At 44.4% G+C, this 24,116-nt stretch overlaps 1 protein-coding gene across 2 annotated transcripts; it reads left to right on the top strand.

The window, feature by feature from the left end:
* Positions 1-486: 486 nt before the first annotated feature.
* On the top strand, positions 487-22,637 carry PCMTD2 (protein-L-isoaspartate (D-aspartate) O-methyltransferase domain containing 2). Of its 2 annotated transcripts, XM_087853410.1 has the most exons (7): positions 487-618; positions 5,391-5,721; positions 8,806-8,908; positions 9,913-10,084; positions 16,798-16,921; positions 19,787-20,156; positions 21,704-22,637. In XM_087853410.1, exons 2-7 carry the CDS (start codon positions 5,415-5,417, stop codon positions 21,726-21,728), a joined length of 1,101 nt encoding a protein of 366 aa, XP_087709536.1. In that variant the 5' UTR covers positions 487-618; positions 5,391-5,414; the 3' UTR covers positions 21,729-22,637. The 2 variants fall into 2 exon arrangements, with proteins under 2 accessions (XP_087709536.1, XP_045650089.1); XM_045794133.2 differs by having other exon boundaries at positions 19,787-22,637.
* Positions 22,638-24,116: the final 1,479 nt, after the last annotated feature.

The raw sequence follows: 24,116 nt of genomic DNA, 5'->3' as shown, positions 1-24,116 counted from the left end.
GCTGTGGCCTCCTCTCAGGTGTGTGCCCGGCAGGTGGCTCCTGCCCACTTCCGCTCTCCGTGGTCTGCAGCCAATGGACCCTCTCTTCGCACGGTTGGATCTTTCTTGTCCTACGCACCTTAGCTCGAATGTCCCTTCCGTGTCATCAAAGCCAGAGTAGCCACTGCCGTGAGTTACGATTCCATCACACGGGTTTTTCATTTCTTTCTCACCTGTTGGCCCTTCCTCGCTGGGTCCCAGCTTTGGGTGGTGCGTGGAAATCATAAACCTCACCTGCAGCTGTCCTTTGACCGCTCCCCCTCCAATACCCCCGAAGAGTGCAGGGCCGGCCCTGCGTCTCTCTCCTTCCTCTCATGCGCCTCACGGTCAGTCCGCCGTGGGGAAGTCGAGGGCAGGGACGGCCCCGGGGCCCACCAGCAGCGCTGTTGCCCCTTTAAGCGCCAGGCGTGGGCGCACGCGCAGTCGGGCCGTTGCGCGCATATGCGCAGTGGGGCGGCGGATGTTTACGGCGGCAGAGGTCGGGGCGGCGCAGCCGGGCCGCGGACGGGCGAGGGGCGCCCGAGGAGCTCCAGGTCGCGGCCTAGGGAGCCCGATCTCGCGGGCCGGCCGAGCCCGGAGGTAGAGCCGCCACCGCCGCCGCCCTCGGCCCGGCTTGTGGCGGGCGGCGGCGTCTCCCCCTGGACCCCTCCCTCCTCTCTGTCTCCCCTCCTCTCCCCCGGTCCCGAGCGCCTGGACCCCCCTCCGGGGGGCGTCCCCCTCGGTTTCGGCGTCCTCCTATCCTGTCTTCGCCTTCCCCCGGACTTCCCTGGACGTCTGAGCCCCCCCCTCCCCGTCTCCCCTTACCGGCGACTCCCCCCAGCCCCCGCCTGGCGTCTCCCCCTCCTCCCCTTCCCCCACCAGCGTCCCTCAGCCCTCCCCACTGCGTCTCCCCCTTCCAGTCCCTGGGCTTCCCCCTCCTGCGTCTCTCCCCTCAACCTTCCAACCCACCCAGGCGTTTATCCTCCAAGACCGTGTCTCTTTCCCCTGCTGCGCTCCGCTGGGGGGTTGTCCCGGGTGCGCCCTGTGGTTTGCCCTCTAGCGATCCAGGGCCTCCCGGAGGTCTCTCTCCTAGTGCCCGTTGCTTGCACCCTTGGATGTACTTGACTCTACAGACATGCAGTTTGTCCCTAGTTTACTAAGTAGGAAGCGTTTGCAGTTAGTTCTGAGGCAAGTCAAGGCTTATCAACGTTTAAAACAAATTCTATCTTGGACCTTTTCGGAAGGTGACAGTCTAGGCCCCCCCCCCCCCCCCCCCGCTGGCTCCATCGATGGAGCGTGTGACTCTTGATCTTGGGGTTGTGAGTTCAAGCCCCATGTTGGGTGTAGAGATTACTTAAAATTAAATCTCTAAAAAAACAAAAAACAGAATTCTAAAGATAGTTGCCTTTCCAAGCCTTGGGGATACCAAGAATTGGCACAGAACCCTGGGACTTAACTTCAGGCTCCTGAAAAAGGTCTATAGTTGGGGGAGGAAAACTTGGCTGGGCTTGGTGCCCGTGTTTGTTTTTTTCGCCATAGGATGTGCCTCCCAAGTTGATGTGTGCTTTCAAAAAAGTTACCTAAATCTCCGTCTGTCCCCTTTGTTTGTCACAAGCCTATGATAGTTTTCTTCTTTCTTTCTTTTTGGCAGAGGAGTAGCTAAAGTAAAGAACTCCGTTTTGGGTGTTGAGTAGACTGTCAATCAAGTATTAGTGAAGTCAGGGTCCTGCAAACAACTCAGAACTTGTGGCTGTGCTTGGGTGAAATAGAGCTTTAGAGGTGGAATGAGAGGGGATGTCTGAGGTGATGGGGTCAGTCCCTAGGCCTTCTGGGCCCACCTCAGCTTGTACCTAACCTGGAACATCCCTGGGGGTGACAGGCTGTCGAGGTTCTAAGAACAGTTCAGTATTTAGAATTCTAGTTGTTAGAAAGCTTTTCTGTGTTTAGTAGAAATTGTCTTCATCTAACATGTTCCACGGACCCAGCTTTTACCAGCTCCAGGAATAGTATGTACATGGCAGCCTTTCAAGTGTTTGCAAAAAAATTCTTCTATATGTATTCCTTACAAGAGTTCTAGTTTTCAAGATAAGTCTGTATTTCTTTCATTATTCTGCCAGCAGGAGGTGTGGTTTTGGTTCTGTGTTCTGCTGGTCTCAGTCTGTCAATAACCAATATGATTATTACGATTGCAAGACACTTTTCAGCAACAACCATCAGGAAACTGAAAAAAAAAATAAAGGTTTATTACTTACTATTAGAGAACCTGGAAATTTTACAGCATACCTGGGGCTACACAGTGAGATGGGGGCTGTGAAGAGAGAGCTCGAGGAGCACGGGCCTGTGTTTCTGCTTGTATTAGGGTTGAGGGTGGGAGCCTAGGGCTTCTCAGGCTTGCTCTTTTTGGGGGAATATAAAACAAAAGAGGGAATGTAAAGCATGGGAAGAGAAAAGACAAGTGGCCCAAAAGGTCTGTTGTGGATATCAACTAAGATCTGGTCTCAAGCAAAGGCCTGGCTCTTCAAGTGGAGTGGCAGGAGGCAAAGTGTTTATTCTTCGCCAGTCAAAACTTAAGTCAGGCCCTTGCATTACAAAAAAGAAAAGCCTTTCAGGGCTTACACGACAGGGTCCTTTCTCCCAGCTCATTTTTCACATGAAATTACCTTGTCCACATTTCCCTTAAGAAGTGATATTCAGGTTGGAACATGGCCCTCCATGTGTAGTCTGACAAACCCAGTGTAGACTGGAATTGCAATTCCCATTATCATGGCTTCAGGCTGTGTTGAGCCAACTATAGCCTTCTTAGCTGTCAGTCATGAGACCTTCCCGTGTCTGCTCCTCAACTGTCTTCTTCACTGTGCTCTCGAAGTTGGTTTTGGAAGGAGCAGTGTGAGAGTAGGGTTGTCCTGTTGGCCAGTTACCCCAGAGTAGTGAATTATACTGGGGATTGCAAAGTATAATTAAGTACAGCATCCAGAAATTATTTCCCATTACTTTGAACAATTGGATTTGACGGGACTGTAGATCCATATTTGGTTTGGCAAGGATATCTTTGAATCTGTTGTTGCTGTTTTTGGGTGGTCTTCTGACCAGTCACAGGGGCGGTCAGGAATGAGCAGTGATTGTATCCAGTGTGAGGGAGTGGGAGATGACCCGGCAAAGGCAGTATTCTCAGACCCTGTAGATAGTCACATGCAACCTACCACCCGTAGTTACATGGTCTGTTGTGTGTGGCAAGGGTCACCGACATGGTATGTATTAAAGAATGTTTTCCCTTTGACAATTTGAGAACGTAGGCCTTTGGCTAGACAGTCCTGGGTTTGAATTCTAGCCTTCTCTTCATGCGCTGGTGTGTGATCATAAGCAAAATAGTTGCTCGGCCCCAATTTGCCTCAGTAGTGAAAGTAACGTGACCGCCTGTGACTGGCGGGTGGTGCCTGTAAAGGTTGTAGCTCTTTTTACTAAAATGCTAGCTTTTGCATATGAATAAACTTTCAAAGTGAGGTGAAGTTGAAAATAAGCGATAGATTACACAGTAGAAAATAAAATGTGCCCGATATATAGTTAGCGTCTGCTTTCTGAAGGTAGAGTAATGGTACTGAGCTGGCGTGGTAGGACATCACGTGCACGGTTTGATCCGCGGTGCAAGATGCGTGGTTTCCAGGCCTGCTCCTGAGCAGACCTTTAGGCAATAAACGCAACTCCACTTTTAAGCAGTGACCTAAATTTCCAGATGACTGTCCTAGACTACAGATGTAGACTGTAGCCTCAGAACTAAGTGGCTTATCGAAGATTAAACTCGACCTCATTAGTACTTTATCCAATCGGCTAAGTTAACTGGTCGTGGACCTTAACCTAACAAGGGCTCAAAAACAACTGAAATGGGGTCAAAATCTGGTGATTTGGAAAGTATAATATTCAGCTCTAAAATCTTGATGATGAAGACAAACTGTTCCAACTGTGAAGTGTTAGAGCATTTATACTAAGCCCTACGTTTCACATATCTTGTGTATTTGTTGTGAGAAGCTGAAGATTTATCATGTGCTCATTAATTTTTATTCCTGGGAAAACGTCTGCCACCACAGTTGCCAGTAGTGTGCATGGTGTGTGTGTGTGTGTGGAATCTCTTCCCCCAGTGTTTATGCTTCTCGTTCTGCTGTTAGAAGTCCAGAGGATTGCAATAATAAATTATAGTATGTTATTATGGAAGTTGTCCTGAATCAGAAAATGTGTCAGTCTTTGTGAAGTCTGGTGTTTTGTGTTTTTCCCAACAATTTACATCCGATGTTTTGTAAAACATTACCATTTAATGTGAAGTAAAATCATTCTTTTGGAAAGAGTTACATGGGGTATGTATAAAATTGGAGAAGATATCTTTATGGTTCATGAAGATGAGGCCCCTGTGAATTAGATGGAGGCACATTGTATGTTAGCAGGTGGCTCAGAAGTGATCACACTGTTGCTTTTTCTTCTTAAAGGCAGTTGGGAAGAAGGTAAGCAATGTACCTTTTATTGTTAAAGAGGTAGAAAGGTTGCCTACCATACACTTCCAAAGGGGGTGTAGGAGTTCTTGGAGCAGCTGTAGCCTGAAAACAGATTTTGTGTTTGTTATGGTAAAATGCCACCGTTCGTCCTACTGGGTAAGAGTTTTGTTAGTGGTATTTTTGGCTGAAATGTGTACGTCTGAATCCAAGTGAACAGATTGAATGGACCCCTCGCGTACTCGCGTGTGGGTGGGGTGTAGGGTTGTCAGGTGAGATTTAGGACACCAGTTAAATTTGAATTTCAAATAAACTGTAACCTTATAGTATTTGTTGTTTATCTTTATTTCATTTTTTTGCTTTTGGAGATTTATTATTCAAAATTGATCTGTAGCACTTGAAATATTCAAAGGGAGTTGACATTAGTGTGATTTTTCTAGACATATCTGTATTCTTTTTATGCTTATATCCATTGACGTTGCCATGCGTGAATATATTTCCATTAAGGAGATCTATAGTCAAGATAATTTTAATCCTAAATACCTGGCTTTGTAGATTGACGACTTGTAGTAAAATATTGAGTTTCTACTTTAATGATGTTTTCAGCTGTCAAATATGTGTTAGGTACCTCAGGTTCATTTGAATTCATTTGATGTTGTAAATTACAAACTTACTTCCGGATAGATACAATGGAATTTCATATTTAACTGGTTTGGTTTTTTTTTCCTTCTGAATCTGGCGGGGGTGGGGTAGGTTGGGTGGGTGCTGACAAAATATATTCCATCTGTGATATTTTCAGAATTCAGAATTTGAAATTGCCATGTTATGAGAACTTTAACTGTTGTGCTCTTACCTTTAATGTAAATAGCTCTTTAAAAACACTTTTAATTGCAGTGTTGCCTAAGTGTGATCTTGAAGATGGGAGGTGCTGTGAGTGCTGGTGAAGACAATGACGAGCTAATAGACAACTTGAAAGAAGCACAGTACATCCGGACAGAGCTGGTTGAGCAGGCTTTCCGAGCTATCGATCGCGCAGATTATTATCTTGAAGAATTTAAAGAAAATGCTTATAAAGATCTGGCGTGGAAGCATGGCAACATCCACCTCTCGGCTCCATGCATCTACTCGGAAGTGATGGAGGCCCTGGACCTGCAGCCGGGGCTCTCCTTCCTGAACCTGGGCAGTGGCACTGGCTACCTCAGCTCCATGGTGGGGCTCATTCTAGGTGAGTCTGGGCAGAGTGTGGCCGAGCACCTTCTGTCTCATGGTGCACGGCAGTGTTTCCTTTGTAGGGCCCTTGTCTATGGCCTTCTGAGCAGTCGTCTGCTGTGGTTCATACATAGTCATTGGGTGGGCTGGTGAAGGGAGGGCTCCGAGTTTTCGGAGGGACCCCTCCTGTTGCCTACCCCCTCCCACCTGTACCTCCACTGTCTGTTCAGCGCACCCTCCTTCTGGACAACAGAGGACCAAGAAAATTGTGTAAATTGGGACCTTACAGTGATTTCTTGTTTAATACAATCACCCAGCCTGCTTTGTCACTTTGTCTGTAAACTGAGACTAAGTTTAAAGTTCTCTGGAAGTTAAAGTTCTTCTAAGCAGTTTTGGTTTATATTGTTTTAATGCTCTAAGAGCTAATACTTGTAAGTTGTTCTTTGTAAATAAATTCTAGGGATGGTAAGGACTTCACAGGTTTTGCCTCTTTTCCCAAATAAGTTGTGAGACTACACATGGGGATTGGCATTTTTGTTATTGAAACAACAATATCAGATAATTGAGGGTTTAGGTGTCTGTTTTTACTCTGAGATAGAATGGTTTTGCTGGAGGAGTAACAGGGGCTGACCTGTCCTTTAAAAGATTTCTCTGAAGAGGAAGCAGGGCTGAGGCTGCTGCAGCATCTGTGAGAGAGGGTGGCATCTGGACCCCAGGCGCCATCACCACTACACCACGGCATTGTTTCTTTGAGGTTGTTACAGAAAATCTTAGCAGTAACAGGTGATTTTTGTGGGTATGGAATGGTATTTTTGTTCTTTATAAGTTCATAGACTTTGGAATTTTGGTGAAGTTTTGTGACATCATTTGACTTTAGGCTATAGATTGCTATCCTCAAATTTTTAGGTTTGTTTTTGTTTTGTTTTTTAAAGCTAAATGCTTTTTGAAGTTAATTTGTCTTGGATTGAGACTGCTTTGTGAAGAGCCCAGGTGATGTATCCTTCTGGAATTAGCAAAGGGCAAATCAGTGGAGCAGAGAAATTGGGGGAGCTAAGGATGAGATGCTGTTTGGGGAGAGGGGAATGGGGCATCAAATTGACTAGGTTAGAAATGCTTTTGAAAAGAGCTGAGATTCTCAGTTCTCACAGTAAGCCTGAGGTGACCTGGTGCACTTGACATTCCCTGGAAATTATAAACAGCTTCTCTTCTCTGAGTCAGCTGTTTGCTAGGAATGTAATTACATGTTGGGGTGGAGAGAGATCTAAAGGAAGGGAAGCTTTTTTGGGGGCTGCAGTGGATACTCTGTACTGGTGTGATGTATTTGAAGGAGGTGGCTGGAGAGTTTCCTTTCACGGGTAGACATCTTGCACTTGCAGGGAGGAGGCTGCACGCACTGCACCATGTGTTCTGGGGCTCCCTCTCTAGGTTCCTCAGCCGTTAATGTTGCTTCATGCACATCACTCCAGAGCTGAAGACCGTGTTGGCTTCCCAGTGCCTGCAGATGTGAGGTCTGGAGTCTTTGATCTGACTCTTTTATAAACCCAACTGCCTTTCTGTCTGGCCCTGAACTTTATCCCTTTTCTGCTGCATTCCTGTGCAGCTGACCTGAAAGTGCTGTGTGATTAGGGCGTGGAATGTCCTCCTGCGGGGGGCAGGGGGTGGCTTTCAGTCTGGCTTCAGTGCTGCCCTTGATGTCTTAGTCCTAACTCCTCCTGTGCCCTCCCTCTCCTCTTAGTCATCTTTTTATTGGGGTGAGTCAGGGTCAATATGTTATTACTCTGTTTGGTGTTAAGCTTCTTGGGGGTAGGAACTATGTCCTATGTCTGTTATGAGAATTAACTACTTAATAGGTTTTGGTAAAGGGTGAGAGGGACTAATGAAACTATGACGAGTAGGAAAGTAAAGGGTTCCTTCGTTTCTGGCATGTGCTGCTAGCCAGAGGGCAGCGGGGATGGAAGTCAGTGACTTGGTTATAGTTTTATTTATTTATTTTGTTCATTTTTTTCAAGATTTTATTTATTTATTAGAGACAGAGTGTGCGCATGCACACGAGTGGGGGAAGGAGCAGGGGGAGAGGGAGAGAGAGAATCTGCAGCAGACTCCATGTTGAGCACAGAGCCCGACACAGGGCTCGATCCCACAACCCCGAGATCCTGACCTGAGCTGAAATCAAGAGTCGGACATTTAACAGACTGAGCCACTCAGGCGCCCTTGTCATAGTTTTATTTTAATGATGATCAAAAGCTATTTGTGTCCATGTCTGAGTGTTTGGGGCGACCTTTAGTGGAACACGTCCTGAGTCCGGTTTCATTTGGAAATAACATTTTTCTTTCTTAATTCATTAGTAAGATCTTGATTTCTTCGTTGCAGATCTTGGCTTTTTTACATCTTCAAATAATTCTTTAAAAGTTTAAGAGCAGGGGCGCCTGGGTGGCTCAGTCGTTAAGCATCTGTCTTCGGCTCAGGGCGTGATCCCGACGTTCTGGGATCGAGCCCCGCATTGGGCTCCTCCGCTATGAGCCTGCTGCTTCCTCTCCCACTCCCCCTGCTTGTGTTCCCTCTCTCGCTGGCTGTCTCTCTCTCTCTGTCAAATGAATAAATAAAAAAATTAAAAAAAAAAAAGTTTGAGGGGTGCCTGGGTGGCACAGCGGTTAAGCGTCTGCCTTCGGCTCAGGGCGTGATCCCGGCGTTGTGGGATCGAGCCCCACATCGGGCTCCTCCGCTGGGAGCCTGCTTCTTCCTCTCCCACTCCCCCTGCTTGTGTTCCCTCTCTCGCTGGCTGTCTCTATCTCTGTCAAATAAATAAATAAAATCTTTAAAAAAAAGTTTGAGAGCAGAGAGACCCGGGCTTTGGAAAGCTGTGGCGTTGCTAATGTCAAAGAAAGAAGCATTTACAATGTTGTGAGCATAGTCTGTCCTGCATATTTAAAGATTAGCTTGGGTGATTTAGGTCCAGTAATGTGGTAAGACCTCAAAACCTTGCGAATTTCTTCATGTAATTATACATGCTGATCTGGTGCATTGCAGTTGATAAAGTAGAGATTAAAAGTAAGAGTTCTTGCCCTAGTTCTAAAAGTTTTCTTATTCTGGAACATTTTAGGTCCTTTTGGTGTGAACCATGGGGTTGAACTCCACTCGGACGTAATAGAATACGCAAAGCAGAAGCTGGACTTCTTCATTAGAACCAGCGACAGCTTTGACAAGTAAGATCAAATTCTACTCTTGGGTTGCTGTGTGGATTATAATTTAAACTTTTGAGGAGGCGGGAGAAATAAATTTATTAGTGTTCATATACCAGCAAACATGATTCAACTTTGGCAGGAGAATCAGGGTATATGCATAGCTGTTCTAATTATTTTTTAAATATTTTGTGCTTTTGAGGGCTTTAGGTTTTTTAACTATGATACCAGGGAAAGGTAATTTTTCACCAATATAATAAGGGAAGGAAATGGAATGTTCATTTTGCCCAATTTTCATGTTTCCAGCACGGACAACAATTTATCATCTAATTGTTTCTAAAACAGAACTGTTGCATTTGTCTTTAAACAGTATATATAACTACCTCTTGCCATTTTTAAATAAGGCATTAAAGTTCTTATTTTAGGGTTTAACATTTTTAGAAACACCAAATGTAGTTTTCTTTCATTTTACTTGTTTTTATATATTTTTTTGAAGATTTATTAGAGAAAGGGAGAGAGCGCGCGGGCATGTGCACACAGCGCGGGGGAGGGTCAGAGGGAGAGGGACAGAGGGGCTCTCGGGCGGACTCCACGCTGGGTAGGGAGCCCGACGCGAACTCGCTCAGTCTCACAGCCCTGAGATCATGACCTGAGCTGAAACCAAGAGTTGGACACTTAGCCGACTGAGCCACCGGACACCCTCGTTCTACGTGGTTTTAGTAGAGCTTAAGTAAGGTAATGATTTATAAAAACAGAGCAAAGACAGTGATGATTGGATGTTAGATGATTTAAGTCTGTATTAAGTTTATGACATTCACTTTCACAATATTTTGTTTGGAATTTCGAGGGTTCTGTTTATTAATAATATAATTCTTTTCGGAGGTCTGACTTCCAGCTTCTGGCTCTGTCAATTTATTATGTCATTATAGGGTTGTTCAAGGAAAACATAACCTGTGGTTAGTATAGTCTCTATAGAGACTTGCTACACTGTGATATATTCAGTTACAGAAAACATTTTTTGCTTTCAGATTTGACTTCTGTGAACCTTCCTTTGTTACTGGCAATTGCCTGGAGATTTCTCCAGATTGTTCTCAGTACGATCGTGTGTACTGTGGGGCTGGTGTGCAGAAAGAGCATGAAGAGTACATGAAGAGTCTTCTCAAAGTAGGGGGCATCCTTGTCATGCCACTGGAAGAGAAGGTCAGATCCCTCTCATAACTGACACGCTTACTATTGGCCAAGGTCTGTTCTAAGAAGTTTCCGTGTATTTTTCCTTGGATCCCTCATGACACCTCCCTCCGTTTCACAAACGAGGACGCAGGCGGGGACAGGTTAGAAAGACAGCCTAGCTTGGGCCAGGGCCTGACTCAGTAGGCACCCTGGAGCCTGCACTGTGAGCCCTTACCCTCACCTCCCTTCTGTCTCCTCCTCTCTCCCTTCCTCTCTCCCGCCTCCCTCCCCTCCTCCACAGCTATTCTAGTATGCTTATTCTGTTGTTAGAAATTATATGTAAAAGTCATTAGAGTAGTTCTGTTGTAACTGTTAAATTCTGTGACAGCGAGTATTCAACAGGAATCTCTTCCTTAGGAGGAACCTTGTCTCAGTCTGCTGTTTGGTCGTGCATGTTTCTGTATGTTGTAGCTGTTGTGCTTCATTGAGAAAAACAAGTTGTAATAAACAAGCAGATTAATCAAACCTGAATTGGTCATCAGGGAGAATGTCTTAGTCACAAAGAACTAGGAAACGGGTGTGATAAAAATTAGGAGAGTGTGCATTTTTGTGTGATTTTCTGCAATTTAAAAATGTTAGCATTTAATTTATTTTGCTTAGAAAGTAATCATTCATTGTTGAAAATCCAGAACATATGAAAATTAAGAAAAATTGCTCACAATCCTCACCTTAAGCACTGTTACTGTAGGATTCTTGTAGTTTGTACCCTTTTCCAAGAAGGTCATTGTGCATACGGTTTAGAAGTTACGATGTTTTACTTAATTGATGAGATAATTTTAAGCCATTTAACATTTCCTATCATCATATTGAGCGATTATATAGTAAGCTGTGGAATTGTGGACAATAGCGTATCCTCTGGTTCCTGGAATTGGGCATGAGGCTGTGTGTATAATATTCTGTGATTTACTGTTTTATACAGACTGTAGTGAATATTGCTAAGTAAAACAAAATTTTTATCCATAAATATTTCAAAGTGTATCTATAAAAGATAAGGGCTGTTTTTTTCAGATACCACAAAACCATTATCGATCTAAAAAACTACCACCAATTTCCTAGTAATGGTCAGCTAGTGTTCCAATTTTCCTGATTGCCTCAAAATTTGTTTGACTAGTTTGGAGAATAGAATGGGTCTCCATTTAAGATTTATGTCTTGTATTTGGTTGTTCGCTCTCTCTCTCTCTCTTTTAAATATTTTATTTTTAAGTAATTTCTGCAGCCAGCATGGGGCTTAGCTCATGACCCCAAGAGTAGGACTTGCACGCTCCACTCACTCACTGAGCCTGCCTGGTTCCCCTGGTTGATAGATCTCTTAAGTGTTTTTTATCTGTAACTTCTTCTTTTTTCTTTTTACTTTTTCCTTGTAATATACTTGTTGAGGAAAAGAAATCAGGTGATTTGTCTTACAGTTTCCTGTAGCCTGGATTTGGATGTGACATGACTCTGTGCTGATGTTGTCCATATTCTTCTGCTCCCGGTTTCCATTATAAATTGTTAGTTGGACCTAAAGCCTTGCTTAGTTTCTAGTTGGACTTAGGTTTTGGAGGGCGGGGTGTGAGAGTACTTACCACGTGCTACAGTGTACGTCGTATGCACGCACATCACGCCTGTTGTCTCCGTTTCCGATGCTGGCAGTGCGGTTGTGGTCCCGATCCAATATCTCATTAAGGGATGCAGAACGGTACATTCTGATTCGATCATTTCTCTGCATTTCGTACCTCGACTACTTTTTTCTTTTCAGTTTTAACTCCAGTATAGCTAACGTGCAGTGTTACAGTAGCTTCAGACGTGTGAGGCGGTGATCCAGCACTTGCGTACGTCACCCGGTGCCCATCAACGTATGTGTTCTCTTCATCCCTCACCTGTTTCCCCCACCCCCCACCCACTTCCTGTCTGATGACCCTCCGTTTGTTCTTTAAGAGAACATCTGTTGTTTGGTTTGTCTCTTTTTTTTCCTTTGTTCAGTGTTTGTGTTTCTTAAATTCCACATGAGTGAAATCATATGGTATTTGTCTTTCTCTGACTGGCTTATTTTGCTTAGCATAATACTCTCTAGCTCTGTCCATGTCATTGCAAATGGCCAGATTTCATTCTTCTTTATGGCCAAATAATATTCCAGTGTGTGTGTGTGTGTGTGTGTGTGTGTGTGTGTATACGCCCTCTATCTTCTTTATCCATTCATCTCTCCGTGGACACTTGGACTGCTTCCATATCTTGACTATTGTAAATAATGCTGCCATAAACGGGGGTGCGTGTATCCCTTTGAATTAGTGTCTTTGTATTCTTGGGGAAAATACTTAGTAGTGCAATGCTGGATTGTAAGGTACTTCTGTTTTTAACTTTTTGAGGACGCTCTGTACTGTTTTCCAGAGTGGCTGCACCAGTTTGCATTCCCGCCAGTGGTGCAGGAGGGTTCTTTTTTCTTGTGTCCTCACCAGCACTTGTTCCTGTGTTATTGAGTTTAGCCATTCTGATGTGTGTGAGGTGGTATCTCATTGTGGTGTTTTGTTTTTTTAAAGATTTATTTATTTATGTTAGAGAGAGAAAGCGCAAGCAGGAGGGGCAGAGGAGAGGGTGAGAGAATCGCACAGACTCCGTGCTGAGCATGGAGCTTGATGCGGGGCTCAATCTCACAACCCCGAGATCACGACCTGAGCTGAAACCAGGAGTTGGACCCTCAACCAGCTGAGCCCCCCAGGCGCCCCTTGCTGTGCTTCTGATATGCACTTCCCTGGTGACGAGTGATGTGTGTGTGTTGGCATCTGGATTCTTTGGAGAAATATCTGCTCATGGTCATCTGCCCATTTTTAAGTCGGATTATTGGGTTTTTGGGCATTGAGTTCATTGAGTTGTGTAAGTTCTTTATGTAATTTAGATACGAACCTTTTATCGGATATGTCGTTTACAAATATCTTCTCCCATTCAGGAGGTTGTCTTTTAGTTTTGTTGGTTGTTTGCTTTGCTGTGCAGAAGCTTTCTATTTTGATGTAGTCCCAGCAGTTAATTTTTGCTTTTATTTCCCTGGCCTCAAGGGACCTATTTAGAAAAATGTTGCTACGACCGATGTCGGAGACATGACTGCCTGGGCTCTCTTCTAGGGTTTTTATGGCTTTAGGTGTCACATTTAGGGCCTTAATCCATTTTGTGTCTTTGTGTTGTCTTCAGTTTCTTTCATCAGTGTTTTATAAATTTCAGAGTAGAGGTTTTCAGCTCCTTTTGAAGTTCATTTCTAGATATTTTGTAATTTTTGGAGCAGTTGTAAATGGGATTGTTTTCTTAATTTCTCTTTCTGCTGCATCTTTATGAGTGTGTATATGTGCGGTGGGTTTCTGCACACTGATTTTGTACCCTGCAACTATATACTGCCTTGGTTACCCCAGGTTCACTGTATAAGGAGAGGCTGCATAAATTCTGATTCTTAAGCTTTGTTTATCAGTTTGCTCAATAATCTGGTTCTCTAGCATCTCTTGAAAGTGGTGACTAATAAGATTTTTTTTGGTTTCCAGTGGCGGTCTGAATTTATGGATATAAACATACTTAAAATTTTAATCATCGTGTGATTCTTATTAAAGCTTAAAATGTCCTGTCTTGACCAATGGGCACCTCTCCAGTTTGGCTCTTGGGCTCTGATATACTCTCAGTGGTCTTTGATGGTTTTGTTACTTTCTGGTAAGAAAAGCTGTTCCACGCATATTTTGTGTATTTTTTACCACAAAGTTGGAATTAACCATTTCTGAGGATCTGTGTTAATTTTAAGTTCAGTGGGAATTGGTGTTTAGAGAACACAGGTGGGGCCTTTGTTGGAGTCTTTAATACTGGGTTATATTTTTCAGTGGAATTCTGGAGCTAGGAAGTCCCCCACACCACCCAGTACTTACTTACGTTTCTGTTGCTTTGGCTTTTGGACATAAAACACACCGTGGGTTTATATTGGTATTTCCAACTCAAAGTCAGGACCAGAGGGTTTTTCTGACTTCTTCCGTCTTAAATCAGCATTACCTGTGTCCTATCCTGGAAGGCCTGCTCCCTGACTGCCCTTAGATTGCCCTTCTGTTCCCCTGGGGATGTACAGACTCATGTGTTTGAAAGTTACTGGGAATAATGCTTCCCTGTGAGGTTGTACCGTCAGCCTGACTTACAGCTCATCTGTTCCAGTGTTTAGGGATTGCCGTTTTAGGGTTTATAACTTTGTAAAGTATTTCCAAGTTCCAAGATCTAAATAATGAGTACTCACAGAATTCCCTTCCACGTATGTTCCCTCCTCTTCCTCTGTAGTAGCCACTTTGTTTGTCTTTATCTGTTTACTCAAAAAATATATAAGCAAACACACCTTTTTCATAACTTTACTTTGGTGAAAATATGCAAATTTTTTTCCATTCCATGTATTCATCCAGACATATGAAATAGGAATTGATAGTTTTAGGTTTTACACGTCGCTTATTGTTCATTTTAAGTATTTGATATTTGGTATAAGTGGAAATTCTTTTCTGTCCCTATTTTTTTTATTTAAAAATGTTCTTTGTTGGCATATGAAAATGTGATTTTTTGATGGACGTTTGGGTTCTTTCCACTCTTCTGTTTGCAAGCAGTGCTGCTGTGAAGAGGGTGTGTGTAGACATGTTTGTGGGTATTATTTATCTTAATCTTTGTCTACACCCATGAGCTCTTCCAGGTGCAGTCTCAAAAGCAGAAGTGCTTGATCAGAGGCTCCGTATTTTAACTTCGGACAGCTGCCTTGCAGGAGAGGAGCCACCCATGCCCTTGCCGACAGTCTCACGTGCTTATTGCTGTCATCATTGTGGATAGCAGGGCTACATGTCCTCCTTTTTCCTCTTCTTTCTCAGAATATTGTTTTAAATACATCTTTATTTAATTTATTATTATTTTTTATTTATTTATTTTTTTAAAGATTTTATTTATTTATTTGACAGAGAGATAGAGACAGCCAGCGAGAGAGGGAACACAAGCAGGGGGAGTGGGAGAGGAAGAAGCAGGCTCATAGCGGAGGAGCCTGATGTGGGGCTCGATCCCAGAACGCCGGGACCACGCCCTGAGCCGAAGGCAGATGCTTAACCGCTGTGCCACCCAGGCGCCCCTGTTATTATTTTTTAAAAGATTTATTTATTTGAGGGGCGCCTGGGTGGCTCAGTCGTTAAGCGTCTGCCTTCGACTCAGGGCGTGATCCCAGGGTTCTGGGATCGAGCCCCGCATCAGGCTCCCTGCTGTGCTGGGAGCCTGCTTCTTCCTCTCCCACTCCCCCTGCTTGTGTTCCCTCTCTCGCTGGCTGTCTCTCTCTCTCTGTCAAATAAATAAATAAAATCTTAAAAAAAAAAAGATTTATTTATTTGAGAGAGGGAGTGCTTGTGCAGGGGGTGTGGGGGGGTGAGGGGGGTGGGCGGAGGGGTGGAGGGAGAGGGAGAATCCTGGAGCAGACTCCCTGCTGAGCACACCTGATCCAGGCTCTCCATCCCACAACCCTGAGATCGTGACCTGAGCTGAAATCAAGAGTTGGCTGCTTAACCAACTGAGCCACCTGAGCTCCCCTTTACTTAAATTATTTTAGAAATCTTTGTTGTATCAGAAACATATGTCAGCCCTTTTACTGGACTTGTGTTACGGGCATATTAATTTGAGGGTCGTAGACATGTTTTCAGTACCCATCCCCTTGTCTGGAACATGGATTTCCTGAACGGCTCACACATTATTTATCGGTTGTATTTAGATACTTGATGTTCATTGTAAGTAGAACTTCTCCTTGAAAAAATGTTTTTAAGAAGAAGTTTTTGCTGGTACATAAGAGTGTGAGTGACCTGTTGATGTTTACCTAGTACGTGGCTGCTTAATGCTTTCAGTTCTAAGATTCATGGTATAAAATCTTAGTTTTTAGAGGATTTGCTGGCTTAGATATTTTTAGACAAGAGCGTGTATGATTCTAGCATGTCAAAAGTGAGCAGAAAATAGCACTGTGACCTGCTTGGGCCTTTCAGAAACTGGTACCATCACACAGAACACACTGGAGGTCCGTATTGTCTAATGAGGGTCTTCTGGTGCCCCTAACACTGTGATTCGTAGGGGTGTTTCCATGAGCTTCACTGCAGGGGGGTGTGTGTCGTGGTGGTGACGTCACAAAGCACGATGCTGTAGTGAGGAGAAGCTCCTGAGGTGACCGTGAAACCGCACTAGTAGCTGCTGTTTGGTGTGTGGTCATGTTGTCGCGAGAAGGTCTTTTTATGGTCTCTGTCCTCCAGAAAAAACAGCCTGGGATCCCGTCTAGATGGAAGCATTGCAGGTGGTGGTGAGCGTCTTTAATAACTTTGACTTTAGGGTGTCTGTGCCCCCCCCCCCCCGCCACTGTTGCCCTCAGCACTGACTCTTGTGGAGAGCCCAGGGAGGTTGTCTCATCTGATTGTCTCTTCTTGGGACCCTTTGACTTCTTTTCTCTAACATACGTATTCCTTGTAAACAGAAATTAGGTCTAGACGGTTTGAACGTTTTCTGGCAAAACATCCTTGCAACAATATTAATACATTATGGGTACTTCATGTCACATCACATTAGGGGCCCCTGTTGTCAGGTTATGTCATTATTAGCATATCTGTGTATTTTTAGTTTATACGTAGGAATGATTTAATATAAACTAACAGTAGCCAAATCTTGTGAATATTCTTGTTTTCTCTTTGGGGCAGTTGACTAAGATAACGCGAACTGGCCCTTCTGCTTGGGAAACCAAGAAGATTCTGGCAGTTTCTTTTGCTCCTCTGATCCAGCCCTGTCATTCAGAGTCTGGAAAATCAAGACTTGTCCAGTTACGTAAGTGCAAAGACCCTTACTTATCCTTTAGATCTTTAAAAAAATCTCATTAGAATTTGAAGAGAAAGACAAATTGTAAGGAACCTTTTGATATTAAAGAGCATTTTTCTACCTATTAAAACCTTAAAATGTTACAAATGATTTTTAGACATTGAAAAATCATAATCTGTTTTCGGCCTATTTTAGGTTATTTTCGCCTTCTTTTAAATCTACAGGAATTATTGCTGGTCATGCCACTGAAAGCAGAAGACTCCCATGAGAGGGAGTTAATTCTGCTTTGTGGAGAGGTCTCACAGAGCGAGTGTGTTCCCAGCACCACTGAGCCAGAGGGCTCTTGCAGAGTCATGGGACCCTTTCCTCCTTGGGGCTGCCTCGTGGGCACATGCTTCAGCCGGTCTGCTGGTGTGTGGTGGGAGGCTTACCATGGAGCCTTACTTGGCTAGGCCTGTGTCTTCAACTCCTTCAGGATGTAGAACCAGAAAGAGCTGACATCAGGGCCAGCATTTATCCAGATACTGGTTTATAATTTAAACAGAAATTTACACGGGAATGAGAATTGCAGATTATTGTATTTAAAATAAAACCATTCAGCATGGATTCTGCATTCTGACCATATGCACGAAAAAAAGGGAAAAAATAACCATAATCTCACCACCCAAAGATAATACATGTTGGCAAATTCCTTCCAGATTTTTTTTTTTTTTAATTTATGAGGAATCGTTTATCAGATAGTCATGCTCTGCCTTGGTCTCTGCTAAGTGGAGGTTGCATGCCGTAGATGTGGTCCTTGAAATGTGGTAACGAGCAACAGTACAATATAGAAAGGGGCTGAGAGGGACCAGGGACGGTTTGACAGAGGATGGGACGTTTTGGGTGAAAGTGAATTCTCTGCAGAGAGAAGAAAGGGAGAAAAAGCACGAGCAGAGGCTGGTGGGGACTTTGAACATGGATGATCCTCCGCGTGGTCCAAGTGGGGGTCCACTGTGTAGGTTAGACTTGTCGTGGAGGCTGTGGGAGCCACCAGAGGTGTGAACTAAAAGCTGTGGTGCTTCTGTCTTCTTGACGACACTGGTGGCCAGGTGGAGGGTGAATTTGTCACATGCATGCTCCCTGGAAGTCTCCCCAGGAGAAGCTAGCATTGCTCGTAGTCAGCCAGGGTGCAGCCTTCCAGAACACTGCCCGAGTGTCAGAAGGTGGGGCCATAGTCGGTGCATCTATGAGGCTTCTTGGGGGTTTGGTTGAAGACAGGTCTCTTGGTGTGAGGGCTTGATTGGGTCTGGGTAAGAGTTGTGACAGCATGGAGGACACCCTGAGATGCTGGTTTTGAGGCCAGAGCTTCACAGCTAATGCTGGGCGATAAATAATCATGTGATGTTGTTTAGGGTTCCTGAAGTTATGTGTAACTTTGTCTTCCTGGGCCAGAGTTTTCTACACTAGCGAAGTTGTGTCCATGGAGATGGTGGCCTTGACAGCGGAAGGGATTCAGGGGCAGGCACATAGGATGTTCCTGAGGAAGGATGTGGGCCCTGAAGTGTCCGGCATCTGTTGTCGATGTGGGTCTGGGGGAGTCTCAGGACCCCAGTCAGGAATGGAGCAGAGCCCTGGGAGCTGCCGCCTAGTCTTTGTTACTTGAACCATACACAGCGTGGCTGTCCAGCCAAGGATTGATAGACACGTAGAGTGGGAAAATAGTAGAAATCAGCACCCAAGGGAACACTACTAGCCATGGTGGAGGAGGGGCTGGCAGGAGAGACTTGGGCCAAGTTGGTTCCCCTCAAACAGGACCTCGGGAGAGCCAGAGAAGAAGTCCATTCAGCAGACTGAGGGGCAAGGCAAGGAAAAGGTAGGTGTATTGAGCAGAACGTCATGATTACAGTGTTGGCGTAACAGGACACATGGGACACGTGCTGGAGCCTGTCTTGGACAGTTGAGCAGGAGAGGAGGCCTGGTGTGGACACTGGGGCGAAAGTGCCGAGAGCCTGGGGCCCGGGCGCTTCCCCGGCTCCTGTGGAACAGGGAGCATTGCACGGGATTCTGTGCAGGCCGCTCTGATTTGGGTAATAAATGTTGCAGACAACCTAAGAACCCTCCCTATACGTATTGTCATCTTTTTTGGAAGAAGTTAGGTACTGGAGCCCCGGATCTTCCTCTCCCGCTCCTGCTGCTTGTGCTCTCTCTCTTTGTCAAATAAATAAAATTAAAAAAAAAAAAAGAAGTGAGGTCCTGGAGGGAAAAAAGTGATGGTGGCTTTCAGTATAATGTATTTGAACACACAACCCCGATTCCTCCCCCTTTAAGAAGAACGCTCCTGTCGCCATGTGTGTACTGCCACATTAAACTGAGCTCGACTTTAATCACCAGATTTTATTTTTCCTCAGTATGCTTTGGAGTTTTTGTACTTATTAAAAATGTTTTGGATATGCTTTTCTCTAATAAAAAAGGAACAAATACTCAATTTGTGAAGTACTGTGAAAATGTGAAGGTAGATAAAAGAGTTCTGGAACCCTACGTTCACTGTGTTCCCACTGGGTGAGCTAGAGTCCAGGAGTGAATACAGTCAACAGAGTCATGAACCTGGGGTTTTCTTCTGCTTCTGACTGATGAGATGGACGACCTTGCTTCCTTTCCTTATGAGTTCGGGGTTAGTGTGTTTGAAAATACCATTTGGGAAGGACCACATGCATGCACGTTAGAGCTGTCATTGCCATTTGCTGGGAATGCTCCCCTGTGCTTGTGCTATAAATATGCCTGCGAATGACAGTGACTGCGAATGACCATGAGGGGACAGCCTTCCAAGAGTTAGGGCTCTGTGCTGTCTGGGTCCCTCACTGACGAGGTTGACGCGTCTCCTTTTTTGCTCCGCAGCACCGCTGGCCGTGCGAAGCCTCCAGGACCTGGCTCGTATCGCCATCCGGGGCACCATTAAAAAGGTCATCCGTCAGGAGACAGTGAGCAGCAGCGGAAACGGACTGAAGAACACTCCCAGGGCCAAGCGAAGGAGAGTGCGCCGCCGTCGCATGGAAACGATTGTCTTTTTGGACAAAGAGGTATTTGCCAGTCGGATCTCCAGCCCCTCTGATGACAACAGCTGTGAGGACTTGGAAGAAGAACGAGAGGAGGACAGAGCCCCACCGGAATCGAAGCCAGCCCCGCCAGTAAACTTCCTACGCGAGAAGGTCCTAAGCCTCCCGCTGCCAGATCCCCTGAAATACTACCTGCTCTATTACCGCGAGAAGTAAGTCTGTGGGGACCAAACCAAGGCGGAGACCAGGCCTGCGCCCCACGCTCTTGCAGGGGTCGCCCGGGCACATGCTGTGGGGAAGGAGAGCGTGGTCCTCTCCACTTTCCTGTGTTCAGTTTGTTCTTGGTTTTCCTCTAGAATTCCATTCGTTGGTATCGTTTCAGTAAACATAATCTGACAAACAAAGTGCATAGGAGAATGTTTTCTCAAAAGGGAGAGAGTCTCCTGGAGAGGGTGTTTGCTTTTTGCTCTGGTGAAACTCTGACATCTGCACGCAGAGACCTACCCAAGATACACATGTCTGCATTACCCATGAAGCAGTGAAGTTGAAATTAACCTGTGTTGCTTATAAAATGTGAAAGAAAGCACAAGTTTGCAAGTGTGTAACATCTTTCCTGGGTGTGACACACCTGTGTCCAAGTTAGAACTTTATGGTATCAACCTCTTAATTACTGGCACTGAGCTCCACTAACCCTTTTAGTTCTCTGGAGGGGGGAGCATTATTGAAAAGCTCTCCCTTATTTTAAATAAATGTGATTAAATCTTATGTGAGTTGTCGATTGTAATTTTAAAAGAGGGAAATTGTGATGGGGGAGGAGGAAAGTATCAAACTGCCAGATGTCTCTCTGGAATTCCAAAATAATTCAAGGAATATTTTCCTGACACCTTTTCTTACCTTTAGAAGAACGAATGTCAGATAATCCCGTAGAAAATACTCAAGAATGAAACAAGTGTGTGTAATAAGCCACGTTACTTTTACCCCAAGGGTAGGGATGACTATTGACCCAACCATGAATATGCTAAAGGGTTTCTAAGGCCTGGATGTGCTCGGTCCTCAAAACAGGTGGAAAGCATTAAAACTGCAGGAAATCCAGTGGCGACAATGTTATAGACAGCCTATGCTTTTTTTTTTAAACTTCAGTTGGCTATTTTTCCGTAATCACATTAGAGTACTGATTAATAGATTTTATCTTTTGTAATTCTGGAGAAAAGGACATGTTAGTTTTCTAATTCTTCTTAATAACAAATAGATGTATTTTAGTAGCTCCATTGCATTAGAATGATGGTCTAACCGCCAGTGACTTGTGAAATCTACCTTCTCCAGGCCCTTTGGGTTGAGCGCTCTGTCTTTACCAAGTTCTGGGTCTGGAAGAAAAGGCCATCCTGTCAAGTAACGTTGGTCATTCCAAAACACTGGTTCTTTTCAAACTGACTTTTTGTTCCCAAAGAAAAGAATGGTATGAAATGGTAGCGAGAAACTCGAACTCAGAGTGCTGACGTTGGATCAGTCGTCCAGAGTTTATGACGAATTTTATCCCTTAGCCTCTTGGGTGTTGCTGAGCTTGAGTGTCTTTGTGGTTTCACCAGCCGAACCGAGTTCTGGTAGTTTATTTATTTATTTAATTTCTTTCTTTCTTTCTTTTTAGCCTTTTCTTCTTCTTTAAGTAACTGAATCATTTGTTTCACGGGATACTGTGTGCATGCATAGCTGGGAAAACATGTCTGTTGCCCTAGATCTGAGAATGTAACCCTTTGTACAGACAGGTACTTCATAGTCGTTTTTAACCTGGCTTTTAATGGAAGGTCGGGCATCTTTGTCTCCGAAGTGCGTGGTCTGTGTTCACTTGCGGTCACTTCTCAGTGCACGTCTTTGCTGACATCGTCCCGATTGACGCGGAGCGGTCTCTGCGGTACGTGGACATCTGGAGCGTGATGTTTGTGGAATCTGTTACACTAGGTGACTTGACTAAGTTTTTTAATTGTATGTGGGTTTTATTTTTTTTGAAACCACATTTGCCTTTATGCTAGACTGTAGTGCATAAGATTTGTTTTTTCCTATGTATGTCAACCCTTTCCTAACATTTGTGTTTGTATTTACATGTTGTCAGTTTGTGAGGTTGAAACCAGAATTTGGTTAAAAGTATATATAGATATAACACATGTGAAATAGTTTGGTGTCTATGTTATACATGTAGAGAAGAATTGTAAGTGGGTTCCTGGGCTAAAGCGCCCCTCGCCAGAGTCCAGTATGATGCGCACGACTGTCTGTTTCCTGACAGACGGGTCAGGTGTCACCTGTAGCCTCTATCGTAAACCACATTCTAGACAACTGTTGACTTTTATGTTTTGAGGAGTCTGTATTTCTGTATGTGACTTTTGTCTTGAAAGTAGTCAAGCCATAGACATGTGCAAAGGAAATATCAAATGTATAAATATCAAGTATGTAATGTAAAAATCAACTGTGTATGTAACATTGCTTTTGCGAGTCTGGACCTTTCAGGGAATTAATGCCAGAAATTTCAAACAAAAATTGTAGTGAGCGGATATACATTGGACAAATACAAAGGATGTCAATAAACATAGTTACGGCACTTGGGCCTTCTTGGCATGGCTTGTGTTTCCTGTGTGGGATTGAAATTCTTGACTACATATTTTCCAAAAATCTTTTGAAAATAAACTTTTTTTTAATTATAAGCATGTGTTTTCTCTCACTGTTTGTGACATTGCCTCATTCTGTACCATGCTAGTACCCTTGCAGAAGACATCGTGTTTTTTTAAAGATATATTTGTTTGAGAGAGAGAGTGGGGGAGCGCGCGCTCCAGTGGGGGGAGGGGAGATGGAGAGGGAGAGAATCCCTCAGACTCTGTGCTGAGCACGGAGCCGATCCCACAACCATGAGATCGTGACCTGAGCCAGAACCAAGAGTTGGACTCTCAACTGACTACGTCACCCAGTCGACATTATTTTTAACTAAACACACTTAGTTTGGCAAAACAGAAAAGTGGTAGCTCGGACTCCATGAGAGAGTATGTCTGAAGGGTGTTTGTGGTTAATTTTGGGGCACAATTTTCCCATTTCATGAAAATGTTAAAAGATAATTGGGTAATGGTAACGTATCTTTCATGGCAGCAAGGGATGAGGGTTAGGGTGATGGTGAGAACTTAGGTTTAGGATTGGGTTTGGGGGGGCGGTCAGAGACCATTTGCCAGGGCCATGCTTTAGGATTGGAGCCTAGGCTCAGGGTCAGGATCTAGGGCCAGGGTGAGGGCCAGAGATCAGGAGTAAAGGCCCAGGGTTTATTTATTTTTATAATAATTTTTTATTATGTTATGTTAGTCACCATACAGTATATCCTTAGTTTTTGATGTAAAGTTCCATGATTCATTTTTTGCGTATAACACCCAGTGCACCATGCAGTACATGCCCTCCTTACTACCCATCACTGGTCTATCCCATTCCCCCACCGCCTCCCCTCTGAAGCCCTCAGTTTGTTTCCCAGAGTCCATAGTCTCTTGTGGTTCATTCCCCCTTCTGTTTACCCCACATTTCATTCTTCCCTTCCTTCTCCTACTGATCTTCCTATTTCTTACGTTCCATAAATGAGTGAAACCATATGATAATTGTGTTTCCCTGCTTGACTTATTTCACTTAGCATAATCTCCTCCAGTGCCGTCCATGTTGCTGCAAATGTTGGGTAATCGTTCTTTCTGATGGCTGAGTAATATTCCATTGTATATATGGACCACATCTTAATCCACTCACCTGTTAAAGGCATCTCGGCTCCTTCCACAATTTAGCTATTGTAGGCTCAGGGTTTAGGGACAAAGTTAGGGGTAGTGTTTGGGATCAGACTGGTTGCTGATTGTTTTAGCCCATCTAGACTGCTCAGACAAAACTATTGCATTTTGGGTGGCTTATAAATGGAAATTCATTTCTCATAGTTGCTGAGGCTGGAGGTCTGAGATCGGGGAGCTGACATGATCGGGTGAGGGCCCTTTTTGTAGTGGCACACTCCTCCTATTTTCACATGTAGGGAATGGCTTAAGATCCTTCATAGGGGGAGTAATCCCATTCATGCAGGCTCTACCCTCATCACCTAATCGCTTCCTAAAGGCATCCTGTTCTAACATCATCGCATCCGGCATTAGGATTCCAACATGTGAATTTGGGGA

Source organism: Ursus americanus, chromosome 22 (assembly GCF_024610735.1).
Source record: "Ursus americanus isolate L20-20 chromosome 22, mUrsAme1.1.p, whole genome shotgun sequence".
Classification (NCBI taxonomy): Eukaryota; Metazoa; Chordata; class Mammalia; order Carnivora; family Ursidae; genus Ursus; species Ursus americanus.
The sequence above is the reverse complement of the archived record's forward strand: the minus strand, read 5'-3'. Positions and strand labels throughout refer to the sequence as shown.